The sequence below is a fragment of the Lissotriton vulgaris genome, chromosome 7 (assembly GCF_964263255.1).
Source record: "Lissotriton vulgaris chromosome 7, aLisVul1.2, whole genome shotgun sequence".
Taxonomy (NCBI): domain Eukaryota; kingdom Metazoa; phylum Chordata; class Amphibia; order Caudata; family Salamandridae; genus Lissotriton; species Lissotriton vulgaris.
The window spans coordinates 1171894145-1171913245 of NC_141695.1; the positions used below are offsets into that span (position 1 = coordinate 1171894145).

Here is a 19101-nt window from a genome sequence, read left to right on the forward strand (position 1 = left end):
AGCTAAAATTGGCATCAATGGCCCGCTCTATCCTGGATAATATATTTTCTAAGTAACACGAGGGACCTTTCTTTTGTTAACAACAGTTCTGGTTATTACCTCACTCAGACACTGGACTTCCACCCATCTAGAGAATATGTCGGACTGTCCTTGGTAGAAAAAATATTGGTCCTATTGCAGGTGAGGTGAAATTAAGAAAAAACGTACATCTTTAGATGGATATGTTCTCCAGATGGCCGGAATTCCAGTGTGTAAATGATGAACCGAACCGGTTATCAAAGTTTTGGAAGAAATATTGGACAGGGACGTTTTCCAGTATCCCTTCTCAAGGTTATTGGTGTGCAATTCACCTCTAAACAAATGCAAAACCATCCCCATCCAGTTGTATTGATAGGAAGCCCGAGATCCGTTAACGAACTCGCTTGGAAATCCCAGTGAAAACACGTTCAAGGAACGATGTCTTGGCAGTGGGACACCGAAAATGGACTGGGATAAATCAGGAGATGTTCTTTTTGTCATCCTAAGTTCAACAACGTGATAGTAAGATGTAGCTGTGGTAGTAAACAGTGTAAAACAAGATCGGAAGGAGTTTAACACCACCACACTTAATATATTCACACGACATACATGTCTTCCTTCCGCAGGGGTATTGCTACGCAAAAGTTTCCGGATCCAGTCTGACGCCTGGGGATATTCTAAGGTAAGGAATCTATCACTAACGTGTCTCTTTCAGATAATTGCACTTTAACAGAACTACGTCAAAGAAAATGGAAGCCATTAATAAAGTCAAACTATAAAAGTCATTCTAAAGGCTCTGTTCGTATTTAAAAGGGGTTAAACTGGATGTTTCTCTTTCATGAGTTATTTGATATTCAGAGGGTTCACGGCCAACTGAAAATGCAGAACTACAGAATGGTGCTGTCCTCCTGACATACTAAATAATCTCATTTGCATACACTTAGAGTGAGAGAGTTACTTCTTACACAAACAAGCTGATGAACAAATAAAATACAGTGGAACCTCAATTGCACTTCTATTTTCAATGAATGGGTAGCTAAAATGAGAGCTCAAAAACAAATATGTCCCTACTAAAAATCACAGCTATTTCAGAGCTATGTCAAACCCTCATACAGGTACTAGGAATCAGCAACAGAACGACAACAATAAAATAATGCAATGGAAGATACAAAGTACGTCAGTAAAACACAGCGAATGTGAGTTAAAACACACTAAATTATACCATTAAAATGTATACCTATAACAACAATTCATGATTCAAATATGAAGAAAAAAAAAAGAAAAGCGGTATACAAATATATTCTTCGGCCTATCAACATATATATTGAAAGTTGAAGTTCTAGTTATTGCCAACTATGTGTGTCTATTTCTTCACCTTAAGCTTAAGGGAGTCTATCTATCTTATCTAATACTATTTCGAAGTTGCCCATGAGGAATAGAGGAGTTATTCATTATAACGTTTATATGCACGTAATAGATATTGTTTTTACGTGGCTCAACAAAATCGACAGATGTAACAGTATCATACTGAAACTGGCGTAATGCTTCAAATTGCCACATGGTTGACAGAATATAGAGCGGGAAAACAAAAAGGGCCCAATAGTTCATAAGTGACTTTCCGGAAACAGAGTTTATAAAACAAACAACTATGCTATACCTAACTGCCGCCCCAGAGAATGAGAAGTTATTGAGGCGGGATATTAGACGACAGTGATGCACAGCACCTTGCATTAGGACTTTACTCGTGTCCGACGCAATGAATGTTTGGATGTAGTAACTGCTGTTATTTTAGGGAGTGACATATGCAGTTACCACAATAACTTATAGCTATCGGACTTACACTATATACGTGTCCGTTGTAATGACTAAGGATGTTGATATAATGCGTGACAAATTAAGTCCCCATAATAATTTATAGACACTGGATGTTTAGTTTAACACATTATCCTGTTTTATTTTCACAGGCCTGGCACTTGAATTTATTTCTGGCCAAAAGATATCCGCAACATGACCAGGTAATATTGTAATATAGCTTAATAAACAGGCAAATCAATAAGCCTAAAGGAACTTGGCAGTGATTCTCTGTCCTCTATTCTATCCTCCCGAATAGTGCGTGAAACCTCATCTTGGCTACACTAAGCTTGGATTTTCTTCCAGTCAAGACTCATCCTTTAGTGTGAACGTGGTCTTTTAACCTCTTGCCCCCGGGGCTACTTCCCCTTTAGTGCAGGGGGGTCGCACGCGGTGCCGCGGTGTTCGTGACGAGCTCAGCTCATCACGCTGCACAGTAAAGCTGTGCTCATGACCAGCTGAGCTCGTCACGACTCCGCCCACTCAATGGAACGCCCGGCACAGGAGGGAAATTATCCCAGCGTGGGCGTTCCGCAGTGGTTATGACGAGCTCAGCTTGTCATGAGCACAGCTCCACTGTATCTCATAGCGTGGAACCGGTGAAAGCCATTTTAAAGATAAAAGTAAGAATATCTCGTTGGCTAAACTCCAGTACAATCAAATTATTTGTATTTGTGACAATAAGAAAAGTAATTGGAAAAAAAAACCTTTCTTTTCTTCTGCCAATATAGCTGTTGTTCGCTATAAATGAACAATTATTAGACGGTGGCTCCAACTAAAACAACTAACATCCCTTTAGTATTTGTCCCAAGGTATGCAATAACAATGTAGTATTATTAAATAGATATTATGCTCATGTTTCAACTAGAGAGAACAAATTACTTTCCTACCCCTGTATTTCTTTGTTTTTCATTAGAATAGGTTTTAAAGTGAGAGACATCATCAAGATCCTTCGTTTTTTAGACACATTTGTTGTTGGTAAGGAACAGAACCCTAGTAACTTCCTTACGTTATAGGTATAGCTCTATATATGTTGTTTGTTCTATTTGCGATAAAATGTATATTTTATAGTTTTTAATAAGATTCAATGATCTAATGCTGTTATGCTTTTATTATATTATAGTTTACTTGTAAAATTAGAGAAAAATACAAAGAATCTGTGACATTATTTGCAGTACTTAGAATGCATTATTTTTATGCATTTTTTTGATTAAATAAAAAGTGTTTATAATTGTACCTCAGCAACACATGAGTTTGTAAATAATTAATTAAGCAATTAATTGTTTCTGTTGTCTAGAAAACTGTCCTGAAGAAGGTGAACATTAGTATACTCACCGAAACGCTGCGTCGACTTTCGTTTTCTAATGGGATTGTGAATTATTTTTAATATGTATATTTTCTAACCTTTGACTGTACTAATGAATAGAATACATTTTAATGGTATCATTTAGTTTGTTTTGACTCATTCGCTGTGTTTTACTGACGTACATTGTATCTTCCATTGCATTATTTTATTGTTGTGTCGTTCTGTTGCTGATTCCTAGTACCTGTATGAGGGTTTGGCATAGCTCTGGAATACCTGTGATAGGGACATATTTGTTTTTGAACTGTGATTACCCTGTCCCTATCTTGTATTAGGGTACCTCCTCTTTCGACATAGCTAAAATGAGAAACACAAAAGAAAAGGAAACACTTTATTCTCTTACAATAGGTGCTATCCAGATATGCATACAAATATGGGGGGCAGACTAGAATCGAATAATCTATAGAAACTACAATAAAAGCTTAAGGTGAAGAAATGGACACAGATAGTTGGCAATAACTAGAACTACAACTTTCAATTTATATGTTGATAGGCCGAAGAATATATTTGTATACCACTTTTCTTTTTTTTCCCCTTCTTCATATCCTAATCATGAATTGTTGTTATGGGTCTGTGATTGACTGGATAAATAAAAAAATAGGTGGCAATATTATTCTGTTAAGTAAAGCGCACCTACCACATCTTTGCTGATTAAATATAAGGGAAGATGTACGGCCTCACTCAGCCAGCACTTTGAAAATACAGTTAAAGTGAATTTGTATTTTTAATCTGTTCTTCCAACAATAGAACACATCTTTAGCCACTCCCTGTCTACGCCTACACTCTTTTTCGTTTTATTATAAACAGGAGCTCCTGCCCATAAATGTAGGTCACGCAGGACATTTGAAAACAATGATCATCACATGCAGTTTCAGATCTATATTTAAGTGCTCAGGGACATTCAGCCCAGTCTCCAAACTCTTAGTAACCTTTGCACGCATTGCAAGAGTTACATCTGTAAACAATGTAGCAGGAGCGGGGCAAGTCACAGTCAACAGGACTTAATAGAATGATTTCAACCAGAAAGTGAAAAAAAATTCTGGGGAGCTGACATTTCTACCCTTCCGACAATCTCTAATAATAAAAAAATAAGGCAATGTATTGTGCCTTAAAAAAGACATGGGTTATTGCCTAAAACTTGCAATCAAAGTATTTATTTTTGTGTGATGGCTCAAACTGGTTACTACTATTAACACTTAACCCTGCTGAATAACAAAGGTGCTAAACTTACTCAGATCTGCAGTTCAGCACTGTTGGACCTAGGGAACACCCAGGTTACATAGGGTAGCCTGGCACAGAGTGGAAACAGCTAACCTCCGAGGCTTTAGTGTAATGCTTACAATTCACTCACAGTGACTCAATGACCCACCACTAAAAATAAAAGACACCACACCTTTGTAGAAAAATACCAGTACCTTTTATAAAAAAAATTCTTTGTACCCTTTCTTTCTTTTCTTCTACAGTTCAAAAATAAGTACATACATTCAGTTCATTAGCAAAGTGTACCATCAATTGGCAATACTCATCAATTACTTCATTTCATTAAAGCAACCATTCAGTTTAGATTTAAACAGCAATTTTCACAGCAATGACCATCTCTTTTTAGCCTGAACAGTATAGTCTAATTAGGTTACAGCACGAGATTCAAGCTCTTTGACATATAGCCAGTCAGGTACATTACCCACAAGAACTTAGGGGCGAAATTATCTTGATTTACAGCTGCACCGCGTTCTACCCCCAGCAGCGTCCCCAGCCGAAGATACAGCCAGCTACATAATCAGAAGAAGAAAGACAGTTTACTCATTCAATTCTTTTGCCTTTACTTGTGCTTAACTTATAGTGAGGAATTTCTATACCACTGTTCCTTGGTCTCTCGTGAGGCCCTACGATCCAAAATTCCCTTTCTCACATGACAGGGGGAGGGGAATCGTTTCTCAGAGCACCCAGGTCACCGTGCCGTTTTTTATATAAAGGTTCCACTCACTATCAAACAGAGTTTCTAGCCGGCAAGTCTTTTGGCAGTTACTGATAGGCTCCGGCAGTTCACAAGTCCCCGGTCACTCGCTGAGCCGCCTCCCGCTTCCCCACCAGTTCCCAGCATACTTCACACGAAGGAACTGGCTCGGCGTGCGGTTCTCCATTTGCTCCGGTCACTCGCTTTCCCGCCGGAGATGGAAAGGCCCCTCAAAGGATCACGGGGGCTGCTCTTTTCTGCTCACGCTGCCTCACGTCCGGGGATTCCTCCGAGGTTAACTCCGCTATCTCCAGACGATGACGAAGACTTCCTGGGTCAGGTCCCGGACTCCGCTCAGCGTCTCCCCGCCTCTCACTCTCGACGTCACCGCGGGACTCCACCTCCTCAAAGGCGGCTTCCGCCCAGCCGCGTCTTCTCCTACTCTGCGATCGGAAATTGACTCGATGAGATGGGGCAACCAGCCCGCTGAAGTTGTGTCAGCTGTCGCCTCACGTCATCCGCCAGTGAGTTCTGTGTCTGTGCGCACTGCGCAATCTACGCCGATAAGTGTGCACTCCCCACAGACAGTTCTGTGTTGAGTAATTGCCTTTAGGACGACAGCGATCTCCCGGTGGTAACCTCTCACCGCTTGTAAGGCCTTGGGTTACAGTTCTCCATACACCAGACTCCGGGGAGGCAGATGCAAAGTTCCTTCCACGACTTGGTATTAGAACACTCAGGACAGGGTTCAGTCAATTCGCGAGGGGCAGCGTCGGTTGAAGGAAACAGCCGGCCCACAAGACGGTCTATTCCTACAATAGCGCTGACCTCCTTACAAAGTCGCCTCCCTCCTATCCCTGTCTACCTCGCACTCCCTCTGGTCACTGTCTACACAAAATGGCTACCTAGCCCCTGCCCTATTTATAGGCTGGCCACCCAGGGTCCAGCAGGATCCAGAAGATTCTAGAAGGCCTCAATGCCATCCTATGGGATTTTCCTCAGGGGATGGCAGTTGTGGCAGTTGATGGCCACCATTTTGTAGGTCGGGGTGAATTCTAGTCAAGATAGGCACCTGGGCCTGAGGTAAAAGTCTATGATGGCAAAAGAGCATCTATCCCCCAGGACAACACCATAAAAATCTAGTGGGCACAAAAGGATAAAAAGAAAGGTTTGAGGGGCAAAAAGGGGACAAAATAAATAATTAATAGGAGGGGCTACGCAAAGGCCAGACAGGTCTAACAAGCACACTCAAATTTCAATTCAGCAATATGATGCACTGATCACGCCACTAACGTTTCTTAAATTACTGAACAGGGTTAAAATGGTGATACTGTTTCCTCCTGGTGCATTGCACCCACAGTTATTCCAATTTGCAGATCTATCTTGGGCCTTGCTACCAATCATGTATATTAGGCCCTGCATGCACAGAAACATGTCAACAGTAACTTGAAATCAATGATGAAATACCAACCACGAATCTCCTCATCTACTGATTTATTTTCACATTCCGAAGAGACGAACAGAGGGAAAATACTCGGGCATTTGTGCTCAAAGGAGCAGGGAACTTTTCATGGAAGCTTAGATTACTCCGGATCTATTTTTGGAGAACCACTGCACGCAGGCTGTTGCCCGGAATATGAAGACGTTACGCAAGGCTTTCATCAGGCTTATCGCAATACATGTACTGAAACGTAATACTCACAAACTGACCCAGAGAGCTTTAAAACCATATCACAAGTTGACTTTGGTGTACCACCAAAGAACTCCTAGTCTACTCATGCATTACACAGTAGGGTCTCTCACAATGTGTGCATTTTCATTTTGTATAGTCAATAGCATCTCAAAGAGAAATGCTAAAGAGGCAATACACCAAATTATGCCACAAATAACGTTTAAAGTGCTTGCACATATAACTATTATATCCTTTCTTGATAGAAAATTGTGAAGCATAATTGGTTGCAAAGTAAATTTAATGTATTGTGTGAGTCAATGGAAATTAAAAAGTTTGTGGTTTGTCTAAAAGCACCAATGATCTCAGTCTTCCTCAGGACTCTAATTTTCACAAAACTGTAACTAACACATGTAATGTTACCAGTGCTATAATATGCACTACTAGCAGCGTTACCAGTACAAAATACCTACAATAGAGCGTAGGCATGTGATTAACCAAGAATAGCCCATGTGTAGCAGGTGAAGGGATCCTGAACCATACTATTACTTCCAACTTCGGTGCAATGAGTTTGGAAATGGCAGTCTTTCTGCTTGCTGCCCAATTATTCAGACATGGTTCTGATGTAAATATTGACATGGGGGCGATATGGATCAAGTGGACAAAATGAGGAAAGAACCCATTAGCCAAAAGGCCCAAGGTAGAGAATCTCAATATCTACTACAATAGCTTCAATGGAATTGCTTGCCTTATAATTTGAATGAAACTTCAGTTACAATCACCCCAAATCCTTTCGATATTAATTAACTAAGTGGTCAAAATTCACAATCTTACCCCATACTATCATCCATATAAAATCTTCTTCATGTACATAATTATGAATATATTAAAAAAGACTGTTCCACATCGAAAACATCTCACTTTGCGCCCCAAATCTAGCCTTAAAATGGCTTAACAAATTCTCATGTAAAGTTCCAGGATCTTGGAAATAGAACAACTGACATAGAATTTAGGAGATGCGACACATAAGACTATCAGTCGCAAGAACATGATAAAATAACTAAGAATCTTCCCTAAAAAATGGAAGAGCTGTAGAACAGAATGAGACAGAACAGTCTAAGCATTCACAAGAGGATGGCCCAAAGGGTTTCATTGTTTGTTTCTACAGGCCTTTCTCAGCCTTGGAAAGGGTTTAGCTTTCTCAGACCGGCAAATCTAAAACAGAATAAAGCCATCACTATCCTATAGCAATACTAATCAATAATGGCAATTTCATTTTTAGGCAAGTGCTTTATCGGGGGTGCCTCCTAATAATTCAGACACGCAGTGCAAACTTTCCTTTTTTTTTGCTCAGAAGATTGCAAAGTCACAGACGCTGCAGCTTTGACGCTAGACTGTTCCAAATCAAGAGCTTACTGAGCACACAGTTCTAATGGCAGGTACAGACTAAATATAAGATTTTTAAAGACTGCATGGACTTCAAAATTCTGAGCTAAAGAATGTTTAAAACAAAGGTTAACATCACTATCTGAAAAAGTGATTATGGATATATATTTACAGATCATACTGTTCTTTTTCTAATTGAGGGATAGGGAAGGCAAGTAGTCAATGTTTACATGAAGATGATTTAGCACTGATCTCTTGATTGAGCACGACTAAAGGCTGGACTTCTCTCCTTAGGAGAACAACTGGCTCAATTCCTTTTTAAAAACATTTTTGCACTAATGAATAGGCTGGGGGAAGGTCTAGGACTGGCCCAGATTTCTTACTCAGGCAGGTGAGTTAGTAGGGATCTAGTTGGAGAGTACTGATTGAGGAACGGGGTGAGAGAAAATGGAGGAGGCACAGAAAACAAAGACAAAAAAGGAAGACGTTTATTGGAAGTAACAGCTTTAGCACAGAAAAGCAATAAGCCAAAGAGGTAATCATGGAAGAAACAGGATTAGCATCTTATCTTGGAATTTCAATGGCCTCTCAAATATACATGTTCAAACTAAATTACAATATATAGGGACCAAAATATTATGCCTGTAGAAAACTCGTTTATTAAAAACATAGATTAATGAATTATGATTATTGAGTTACACTTACTGGGCTTCTCCACACACAGCAGTTCAACTAGAAGAGTAGCCATTTTGTTACACTCTAAGTCATGGCAATGCATTAAAACATGAACTGATAGAAACAGCAAATAGGTTATAGCTAGAACTCCTAGAGATACAGGTGCTTTTCTAATAAGGTCATTGTATGGGACTAATTAGTGATGATTCCTAAATATTTCAACACATTTTACTGGAATTGGCCAGTTAATTCTACCTTATATCCACAGATTGAATGTACAAAAAAGGTTTATGGATTACACATGTGCTACTGTTCGACACCTCATGAGAGCATATAGTCTAATTGACAGCTGGCGTCATAAGACTAGACTTTCCTGGTTTTATCCATTATTCAGAGTCAAACAAACTCCACATATCTCAACAACTTTCCATTCTCTCATTGTCTCATATCACAGTCCATTGATGCTATTTGTTTTTTTTTATTTCCAAGAATATTCACGATAAAATGGTAGATGAACGTTTAATAGATCACTCCTTCAAAATGCTCCACATCAATAATATAGTTCAGCATTTTTGCAAAATTTATTTTGGAGTTAATACTTCAATGGTTTGTAACACTAAGAAAGCTGTTGTTAGAGCCGGGACTCTCAGTCTTACTATTCATAAGGACAGAGAAATCCAACAAAGTCAATATACTTCATAATTTACTCAGGGATTTAAAAATTCAACAGGCCACACATGTATTCAGAAAGCCTTTCTGAGATCTTATACATTTGAACCATTTCAAAAGTTAAGCTTAACCAAAATCAAACTTCAGAAATTGACCTGAGACAAAGCAGTTAGATTATAATGGGACTTTCGTTTTAACAATTTGGAAATAGGAAAAATATGGGACTTATTATACCTGCAAGTCAAGGATCGGGATAATGGGAATTATATTAAAAGAATATTAGATTCACCTGGTTAGAAGATTTCTGCCATGATAAATATTCTCAGACTCTTACATGAATATTATGCAGATTTATATAAAGAGGATATATCTGCCTCTCAAACAAATCTAAATCAGGGTCTTGAGTCAGTAAATACAAGCAATTACTGAAACTGAGGGAAATATTTTAGATTCCTTGTTCACATTACAAGAGATCAGAAATGTAATTCTTTCTATGCAAAATGGAAAAGCGGGTTGAGTTGTATGACGCTATTTCATCAGAGTTTAATTAAGTGTTCATGAAGGTACTATTACCAGATTTCTTACTTCTGTTTTAGTCCTATGCAGCAGGTTTATCTGCTCTGCTGTTGTGGCGTGAGACATTCATTACAGTGTTTCTGAAAAAAGTTAAGAATTCAATTCTGTGCTCTTCCTATAAATACTTATCATTGATTAATTGCGACCACAAAATCTGTTCCAAAGTGTTGGAACCAAGACCTGTCACTTGGGTTGATCCGATGCAGCATAGTTCTGTCCGCATTAGGGGCAATACGATCCACAAACATTTTGCAATTTATTTATTTACTTATGGAGTTTATAAAGCGCACGTCTACCCCCAACGGTGGGGTCCTGGCGCTGTGGACAGCAGTCATCCAAAAGGGGTACAGCGGGGTCTAGAAATTAATGAACAACCAGGTTTTAAGTCTGCTCCGGAATAGTGATTCTGATGTAATGAACCTAAGGTCCAAAGGGAGATGATTCCAGAGTTTTGCAGTGACCACAGCAAATGCACAACCTCCGGTTCTGGAACGGCGAAAACGGGGGGCGTGTAGGAGGCGGAGATGATTTGATCTGAGGACACGAACCGACTGAACAGGTTTCAGCCTGTGTTTCAGATAAGCAGGGCCTAGACCGTTAAGTGCCCTAAACGCAATGACCAATGCTTTGAATTGTACACAATGAGACACCGGCAGCCAGTGTAGTTTGGCCAAATACGGGCTAATGGAATGGCGATACAGGATATTACAGATCAGCCTGGCTGCAGCGGTCTGTACAGTCTGTAGCCGTTTGATCGGGTAGGCCGGGGCTCCTACATACAGACTGTTCGCGTAATCTAAATGGGACGTGATTAATGCATGCACCACAGTCCTTCGTGAGTCCAGCAGAAGAAAAGGAAAGATTTTTTTAATCATGCGTAGTTTACCAAAACATGCTGCTGAAACTTTATTAATTTGGGTCCTACAGGACAAGACATTATCGAATTGAAAACCCAAGTTCCGTGCGGATGAGACTGGAACTGGGGCGGGGTCTAATTCAGCAGGCCACCACAATTTGGCCGGGGGAGGAGATTTTTGATTAAAAAATAAGACCTCCGTCTTATCCGCATTAAGTTTCAGGTTGTTCGTAGTCATCCAGGAGGAGATGTTAACCAGGCATTGTCAAAAATTGGATAAATTGCCTTCTGGCTTGATGTTGCAGAAGCTTTGCAAGTACCAGCCTACCCTACCAGAGTAAGCAGTCAACAGGGTCTCCCAAAAATGTTTATGGGCAACGGGCCAATGTATTTTCACCCACATAGAAACCCTATGCATGTTTATCTGCTAGAGTGGTGTATGTGAGTGATACCTCTAATGTAGTTCCAACTACCAAGGGAACTCATCAGGGAATCCTTCTCCTGCCCCTGTCTCATACACAGAAAACACCCATATTATTTCACTCCATTCACACATCTGGAATACCTCACAACAACTGAATGCATGCTTCAAAAAGGCCACAAACTGGATGTGGGATAGTCACCTAAAGTTGAATGGAGATAAAGCAGTAGTGCTGGTCGTTGGAAACTATCCATCCCTCTGGAATGAACTCAACTGCCCAGAAGACTTAGGGGCACTCCCGGCACCTGCTCCATTAGTGAAAAACGTAGGATTCTGGTATAATGAAAGGCTAACTATGGAAGTCAAGGCCAAAAAGCTGGCAGCCAGGTGCTTGAGATTTCTTCAAGCCTTAAGAATGTTCTTAGGTTTGCTTCCAATCCAGCTGCGCAGAATAGCAGTCAAAGGGTTGGCCATCTCTTGCCTACACTATGGGAGCTTCCTTCGTCTAGGCAGTCCCAAATATGTTAACAAACATCTGTAGGTAATACAGAAGGCAGCAGCACAGAAACATTTTAACATTCCCAAGCGCACGTCAGGAGCCCCTGCCTTGGTTGTGCTTCAATGGTTGCCAATTCAGAACCGAATACAGTTAAAGTCTCTCTGTTTAGTCCATCGGGTGGTACACAAAATGGATACCTCAGCCCATTCAACATCTGATCACCCCTTACGTCCCTAAATTAGCTTTACGTTCTGAGAGTCAGAACCTTCTTCTGGTTGCTAAGATGAAGAGTGTAAGAGGAGGTGGAGGCTCGTTTACATTTCTTGCTCCGAAGCTTTGGAATAAGCTACCTTCCCATATAGGGCAGGAGAAGTCAGAAACTATCTTTAGGAAACTATTGAAAATCTACCTATTTTATGGACGTTTAGACATTCTCTACCAGATCAGAGGTCAATGCTAGCGCTGAGAGACCCATTGGGTAGCTATGCACTATATTAATCCTGGAATATAGAAATAGAAATGTCATTTGCTCAGTTTTTACAACCCTTTTTAAGACACCTCGAACAGTCGTCTTACCTTTTACCATTGACGCTGAACTCGGCTGTCATTAGCATTGCAGTTTCTGTGGATGATATATTTGTTTTCTTCACTAATACAGAACTAGCTGTTAGGGCAATAGAGGATGAGGCACAGCAATTTAGCTCTCTTTCAAGATAGAAATTAAACATAGCTATGACTCAGATAATTTTAATACAATAATCCAGAGCACCACACAAATGTTATGTTTTTTGGCGTGACAATGTAGCCGATTCAACATTGAATTTTGTGCATAAATCACAACTTTTATTGACACGCAGGTCAGTATCAGATGACAGCAATCAGCAGATACATGTTTTGGTCCAAAAGAGAACGTTTTCAAGGCTTATGATTTAAAAAACACTTGTTACACATAAGTCTCAAGTCTTTGAAACATTTTTTTATATTTACATATTGTTTGGTCTAATGCAGAAAGCTTTCTATGTCGGCCTGCTCACGAGCCACACCTTGTCTTTAAATGGTTGAAGTTGGGGGACTCATAAGAAAAGCTCACACACAGAGAATACGGTGGTTGCTAACGGGGAGTTATTTGGCTCCTAGCTCAGATTGTACTGAGCTTTGGGTGGGGTGGCATAGGGTGGCTTCTGTGATTTAATTATTCTGAAACTTTTGACCTATTCTTTACAGGCACTCATCGCCGTTTTGGGCCGACTTTAGCCCTGGATACTAGTTGAACATCTACTCACTTTTGGGAAATATGCTGCTCTTTTGGGCAGACTTTAGCCTTGGCTACTATGTTATTTACAACAATTGAGTGAAATAAGCTACTATTCTGAGAGGTATGTGGGGAATTATTGGTATCTAATTTTCACAACTGATATGTTTACACATCTTACATTTATCACTAATCTACCTACTGGTTTGGCTAATGATTGACCAGGTTTTCGATCTTTGTTGAAGGGCTTAATCCGATGCCTATAACCCTAGCAGCATGACACACATGGTCACTTTTTAAAATCAAATATTGGTGCTTTAATTAGATTATGTATAGACCTCTCCGGGATGTTTGGTCGTGGTACGGTTATATGGATATCGTAATACACCCATGGGATGATACAGATTTTGACTGCTTAAATAAGCTTTTTATATAATTAAGCTTGGTTGCACTTAGGTTTTCTGTTTTTTCTGACATATGTGACACATTACCTTTGTGTTTCAACAAGTACACTCATTTCTGACATTAATTGATTTAGAGATCATTCATATTGGATACTTAATCGTCTTGAACAGTTGATGTCCTTGGGATTCCAAGAACCCTTTACTCCGAATTACCACTGAATGTTGGTCTTCAAGATTACTGCTTCCGACTACAGAATATTCATGCCGTAGTCACATTAATTTCTTAGCGCAATCCATTGTGCAGAGAGCTGTTTTCTCGCCTGTTTTTGCTTCTTTGTCCTTTGTATCTGTTGACAAATAATTTGGTGGTATCACTCTGGTTAATCCCATGAGCTTGTAGGAATAACAACACTCTTTCTTTGCTTGGTTGGTGGTTTTCGTTTGGCTAGTCTCCTCTTTCTTTACACTTTTCTTCAATTCCTTTCAGTGATTTCTACGTTGCACTTTAATATACAATTGTTTTGGTAAAATTTGATTGTGTAATTATAATTTGATGTGTCTTATATGTGTACGCTAGCTTCCTAAACGAAGTACAATAAGTTTCTACTAGCTCTCTTTCGGTCCAAGCTTGCTTTTTACAATATGCAAATATGATAATAATGTTTCAAAGACGGGAGACTTATGTGTAACAGTGTTTTTTAATCATCAGCCTTGATAAAGTTGTCTTCTCGACTAAACACATGTCAGCTGATTGCTGTCATCTGATACTGACTTGTGTGTCAACTAAAGTTGTGACTTATGCTCAAAATTAAATGTTGGATCTGCTACATTGTCAGACCAAAAAATATAACGTGTGTGGTGCTCTGGATTTTATGTTTAAATTTGTCAATATGCTTCTACTCTGTATTTATGTACACTACTTGGGTAGCGTAGTGTTTATCCATCGTAGCACATATTATTACTATAGCCTTATAGCCCACTGTAGCTATATCAGCTATTTAAGGCCCACTGCAGCGTTAAAGGCCCGAGCCGAAGGCGAGGGACATTAACAAGGCAGCAGGACTTTAATAGCTGGTATAGCCCTGCTACGAAGGGCTATTAGAACATTCTGCCACTAGAGGGAAGAATGTTCTAACAAATAAAAGGCTTCAGGGAGCGCAAGGGGATTGAAATCCCCTCACACTCCCTGAAGCCTGTGTTCACAGCCAGAGCTGTGAACAAAGAAACATTAGAATGTTGGAGCTCCGGGCTTATAGCAGCCATTATAAGCCCGGAGCTACTCCATTGTTTTCAATGGAGCTCCCACATTCCAATGTTCTAATGTGTTTTATGTTCTTACCTTAACCTGTCAGTGGATGTGCTAGCATTTGGTTATTACCACCACCATCTTTATTTTTCTAGCATGACTCAGATAATATTCAATAGACCTAAAATAGCAGAGGATCAAAACTATTCTGATTCAGCTCTGTTGTTAGGAATTCAAATTTCGTTGAGTGTAGATTTGGTAATCACATTAAACTGTGAGCTTCTAATAAACAAGACAAATGTAAATGTAAATGTTATAGTACTTGTATAGCGCCCGAATCACCCCACATGGGGTCTCTCCGGCGCTTGTACGCATACCGCTGTGGAACCCTTCCTGGCTTTTCCCTGTGAGGCGCCCACTCCTGGGCACCCCCAAGGTGCAGCCAGGCATCCTAGCGCTGTTGGGGCCGTTGTGGAGATTAAGCAAGCTATTGACCAGAGTTGCAGAGTGGGACCCATGATTAGAATAGGCACCGAGGCGAGAATGATCAGGTCAGAGGAAATTGAGCCCAAGACCCGCCGAGGCGGGAATTGAACCCTGGTCCCGGGCCAGACCTCTGCATCAGGGTCTGCCGCTCTAACCATTGGGCCACACTTCTCCACTGCTTGGATATCATATTGCCCCCATTTTCTTACTGCTTTAGAGCAACAGCTTTACACTTCCCCTTCATCTTATTTAACAGAGTGAAGAGTATATGCAACAAGTTTATTTGGTAGTATACATGCTCAAGCTGGGCAATTCGATTTCCAATTTCTACTGGACAAGTGTGGGTGGTGCTTCAGATTCTCAGGTTTTATTTTTGGGCAGCTTGCACACCGATTGCTACTAGCTCTTTCTGCAAGTGCTCACTGGTATTTTTATACATTATATTCAAGTGATATTCTCCAATTTGGCTTTTTCGATCCTGGTTACTTTAAAGCGTAGACATTTTAAAACACTAGCGTTTTCATGGATGTTTGGACTAACGTTACCAATATGCTTTCTGTCCACAGTATATCTGAATACACAGGCTTATGGAGCAAACCAAGTGTTCCTGTATTCTCGCATGACTTTTTACGACACAGTGGGCCAACTCTAGTCTGCAGTTGGTGGGCCACTGTGCAACAGAACATATCCACTCGTTTGAAGTCTTAGTCTCCAGTCATTCTATTCTCCATAAAGCAATTTTTGAATTCATTCAGATGTGACAATATTTTACCTAACAATTTGCAAATAATTAAAATTTGTCTAGTACACTAATGATACAAATATTCAGGTGCCTTAACAAGGAAGGTTTATTTGAAGGCTTATATAAATTACTGATGCGGGATCAACCAGATGAACACACCCTTCGCTCTTAGATGGGCCGGCGAGATTAGTAAGGATGTTAATACAGACATTATAAGATAGTCTATCAAACTTAGTGATCAATGTTAAAATATCTCAGGATTAAAACGCATCATTACGAAGTAATTCAAGATACATATTTTAAATTTAAAAAAGTTCAATTGGTTTTCGATGTGGCTTTCTGACAGCTTACACAATACATACCTTTGTCACAGGTCATAAAATACATTGTTGAAAATAAGTATGTTGTGAAATTTCTAAATTAACTGGGGTCCTGGTTGCTCCTACTACTGAATCTGTTATCTTTTGTTTTGTCCGTAACTCTATATTCAGAATATACTGTTATTGTCTACTTTATGATCTTGCCTGTCAGACTTTCTATTGCTAGGTCATGGTTATACCCTGATCCTTTTACATCTCTTCATTGGTGGTCACAATTTTTTATTCATGTGTTTTAAAGAGGTCTGTAATCCCGATAAAAAGCAGCTCAGATAGATATGTAGCCCTAATGTTGGTAGGACAGTAGACTTGGTAGTCAATAAAATATAAATGATACATTTTTATATATTATTCTTCTAACTTTTTGTTGGTTTTTCCATTTACTCCTCTGCTATATAAGCTATGAAGACTCATCGATGTTTTCAGGAAATCTATTTTTATTAAATTGTATCCTCTTGTTTTTATGTACTATTTTTCTCTATTTAAAAAGCAGAGAAAAATACAAACGCCGCTAGGCACCATCCCGTGCCAGCAAGAAAGGGAAAGGCAATGGGATGCTGAAGGGAGTCACTAACTGATAGTCCAGGAATGAAGAAAACCATGTAAAACGACAACTCCCAGGAGGGTAAATGCCCAAAAAAACTTGCTCCAACCGTTCTGGCAAGTTGCAGTATGAATACGATTTCCAGTTTTAAATCACGTGGTTACAAACATGGTTGTATGCATGTGGTTGGTTTTTCTTGCACTCGCTCCAAGAGTCTGAAGCGTGTTAAAGTTGTAAGTATTGGAAGCCAAATGGAAATGAGATTGAGCTCCATTGGAACTTGGAGAAAATGAGACGAGTAGGAGGCTTGTAGTCTTTAAAAAAGGTCACAAAAACCAATGTCCGTGTCAGACCCCATACTCTGAGACTTAGACAAACCTATGGTAGTAAAAGAAAGTTTCTGAATATTATCTGAGCCTGCAGTATTTGTAAAATCAAGCATGTATTCATTTCAATACCACTTGCAATTCCAAATTATTCAGCAAAATTGGGGGATATGAAATAAGAGTGGTATTTCAGTAAATATGTATAGTTAAGATAACTCCAACACAGACATTGCATCATTAATCGGTTGCTTGCTAAGAAGGATACAGTACACATACATTATGCTTATCCAGTGAGATAGCCAAGGGGAATCCAGTGCCAGATAGCAACAGTGCCAATGGACGTGGCAGGCGGTTTCCCCCAAAGCTGGCTAATGCCTCTTGTTTTGTGTTTTCACAGAACTGCAAACTTACTTAACCTCAGATAGGCAGAGCCCGATGCACCAAAACCCATCCTCAACATGAGATGATTTGAGTGTGATTTCTGCTGTGATTTTTCTTCAGAGTGTCGAGCTATGGCGATATGACAGTGGGGTTACTGTTTTTTTTTTTATAGAATTGCGATGTAGGAACGCCAATCTTGAGCTACAGGGACAGCGGCCATTGCATTACTTTGGAAACGTCATAAAGAGGCACACATTTAAATCAAGTGTCATTAAATGGCTTAGCTTTGTTTGTAACCATAAAATATTTTTTCAAACTTTTTGTCTATATAACAGAAGAAACAATACACGCATTTCTGCTTGCATGATAGGCAACTGCATAATAATAAACAAACATCAACCTACTTGTACAGAGGAGCATCAAGGCTTTCATGCAGAGGTATTCATCATATGAAACTTGAAGGCGTGCTAGTTCATTAGCAACTTTCAGCATTTCTTGATACTGTTCTTGCATGTAGGGTGCATACATTCGATCCCTAAAGAAAACGCACAAAATCACAGTGTCAAGTAGGTTATAACATTCGGACCTACGAGATCAGCGTAAGACATTTTTTATGAAAGTTAGCTTCGTGCATGCACTTAACTTATCCACATACAATAAAACCCCTTTTGACTGGAAGCGTGAAAAATGACAACGAAGTCGGTTCACTTGAGGGCACAGTCTATTGATAGGGGATCACCACCGTTCTTCTACCAGAAACACAGTTCTTTACTAAGCCCCTCAGTCCGTATTGAGACCGTTTCCAGCTCAAAATTACAAGAGTAGCTTGCATCCTTGCGTTTGCCTCTCTTATATGCAGCGATTTAAATGCGAATACTAGAAGTTCTGGCACTTACCAAATACAGCGTATTCAGGAGGGGGAAACCTAGGCCCAGGGAATGGCTACTTGATGGACATTTAATTTGATTGCAAATTGTTTTGCGTTCCTTAGCAGTGGTAAGTGGTTTTTGAAAGGGGTGGAATATACTACCCATCTGAAATTGCAGCGAGCGACTGAAGCGTGCAAGCTTAAATTCCTTCCGGATGTTCAAAAAGGGGGTGGGTCTTCATTAGAAAAATTTGGGCTAAATAACGCATTCTACAACACAATTTTCAAATACATTTGCAAAGAGACATTCTTTCTGAAATGTATTTGTGAAATATTTCATTACTTTCATGATTTTCCCATGTAAGCAAGCCTGACCATACGCAGGACAGCTGCATGCTCATGTGCCCGAAGACAGGTTTGAGAAAAGTGTGGCAAAAAGAGATTTTTAGTACAGTTTTTTCCCCTAATAATGTTTCAAAAGCCCTAGATGAATACATACAGTTCAGAAAATGCAACTATATACAGAACTATTAATTTT

The 19101-nt window shown here is 39.7% G+C and overlaps 1 protein-coding gene across 3 annotated transcripts in view; it reads right to left on the minus strand.

The window, feature by feature from the left end:
* NR3C1 (nuclear receptor subfamily 3 group C member 1) overlaps positions 1–19101 on the minus strand; it is a 775966-nt gene that overhangs the window by 61825 nt on the left and 695040 nt on the right. For all 3 annotated transcript variants that reach the window (XM_086931650.1, XM_086931651.1, XM_086931649.1), the window contains exon 7: positions 18100–18230. In XM_086931650.1, coding sequence (XP_086787776.1) covers positions 18100–18230 — 131 coding nt within the window. The remainder of the gene's footprint in view (positions 1–18099; positions 18231–19101) is intronic.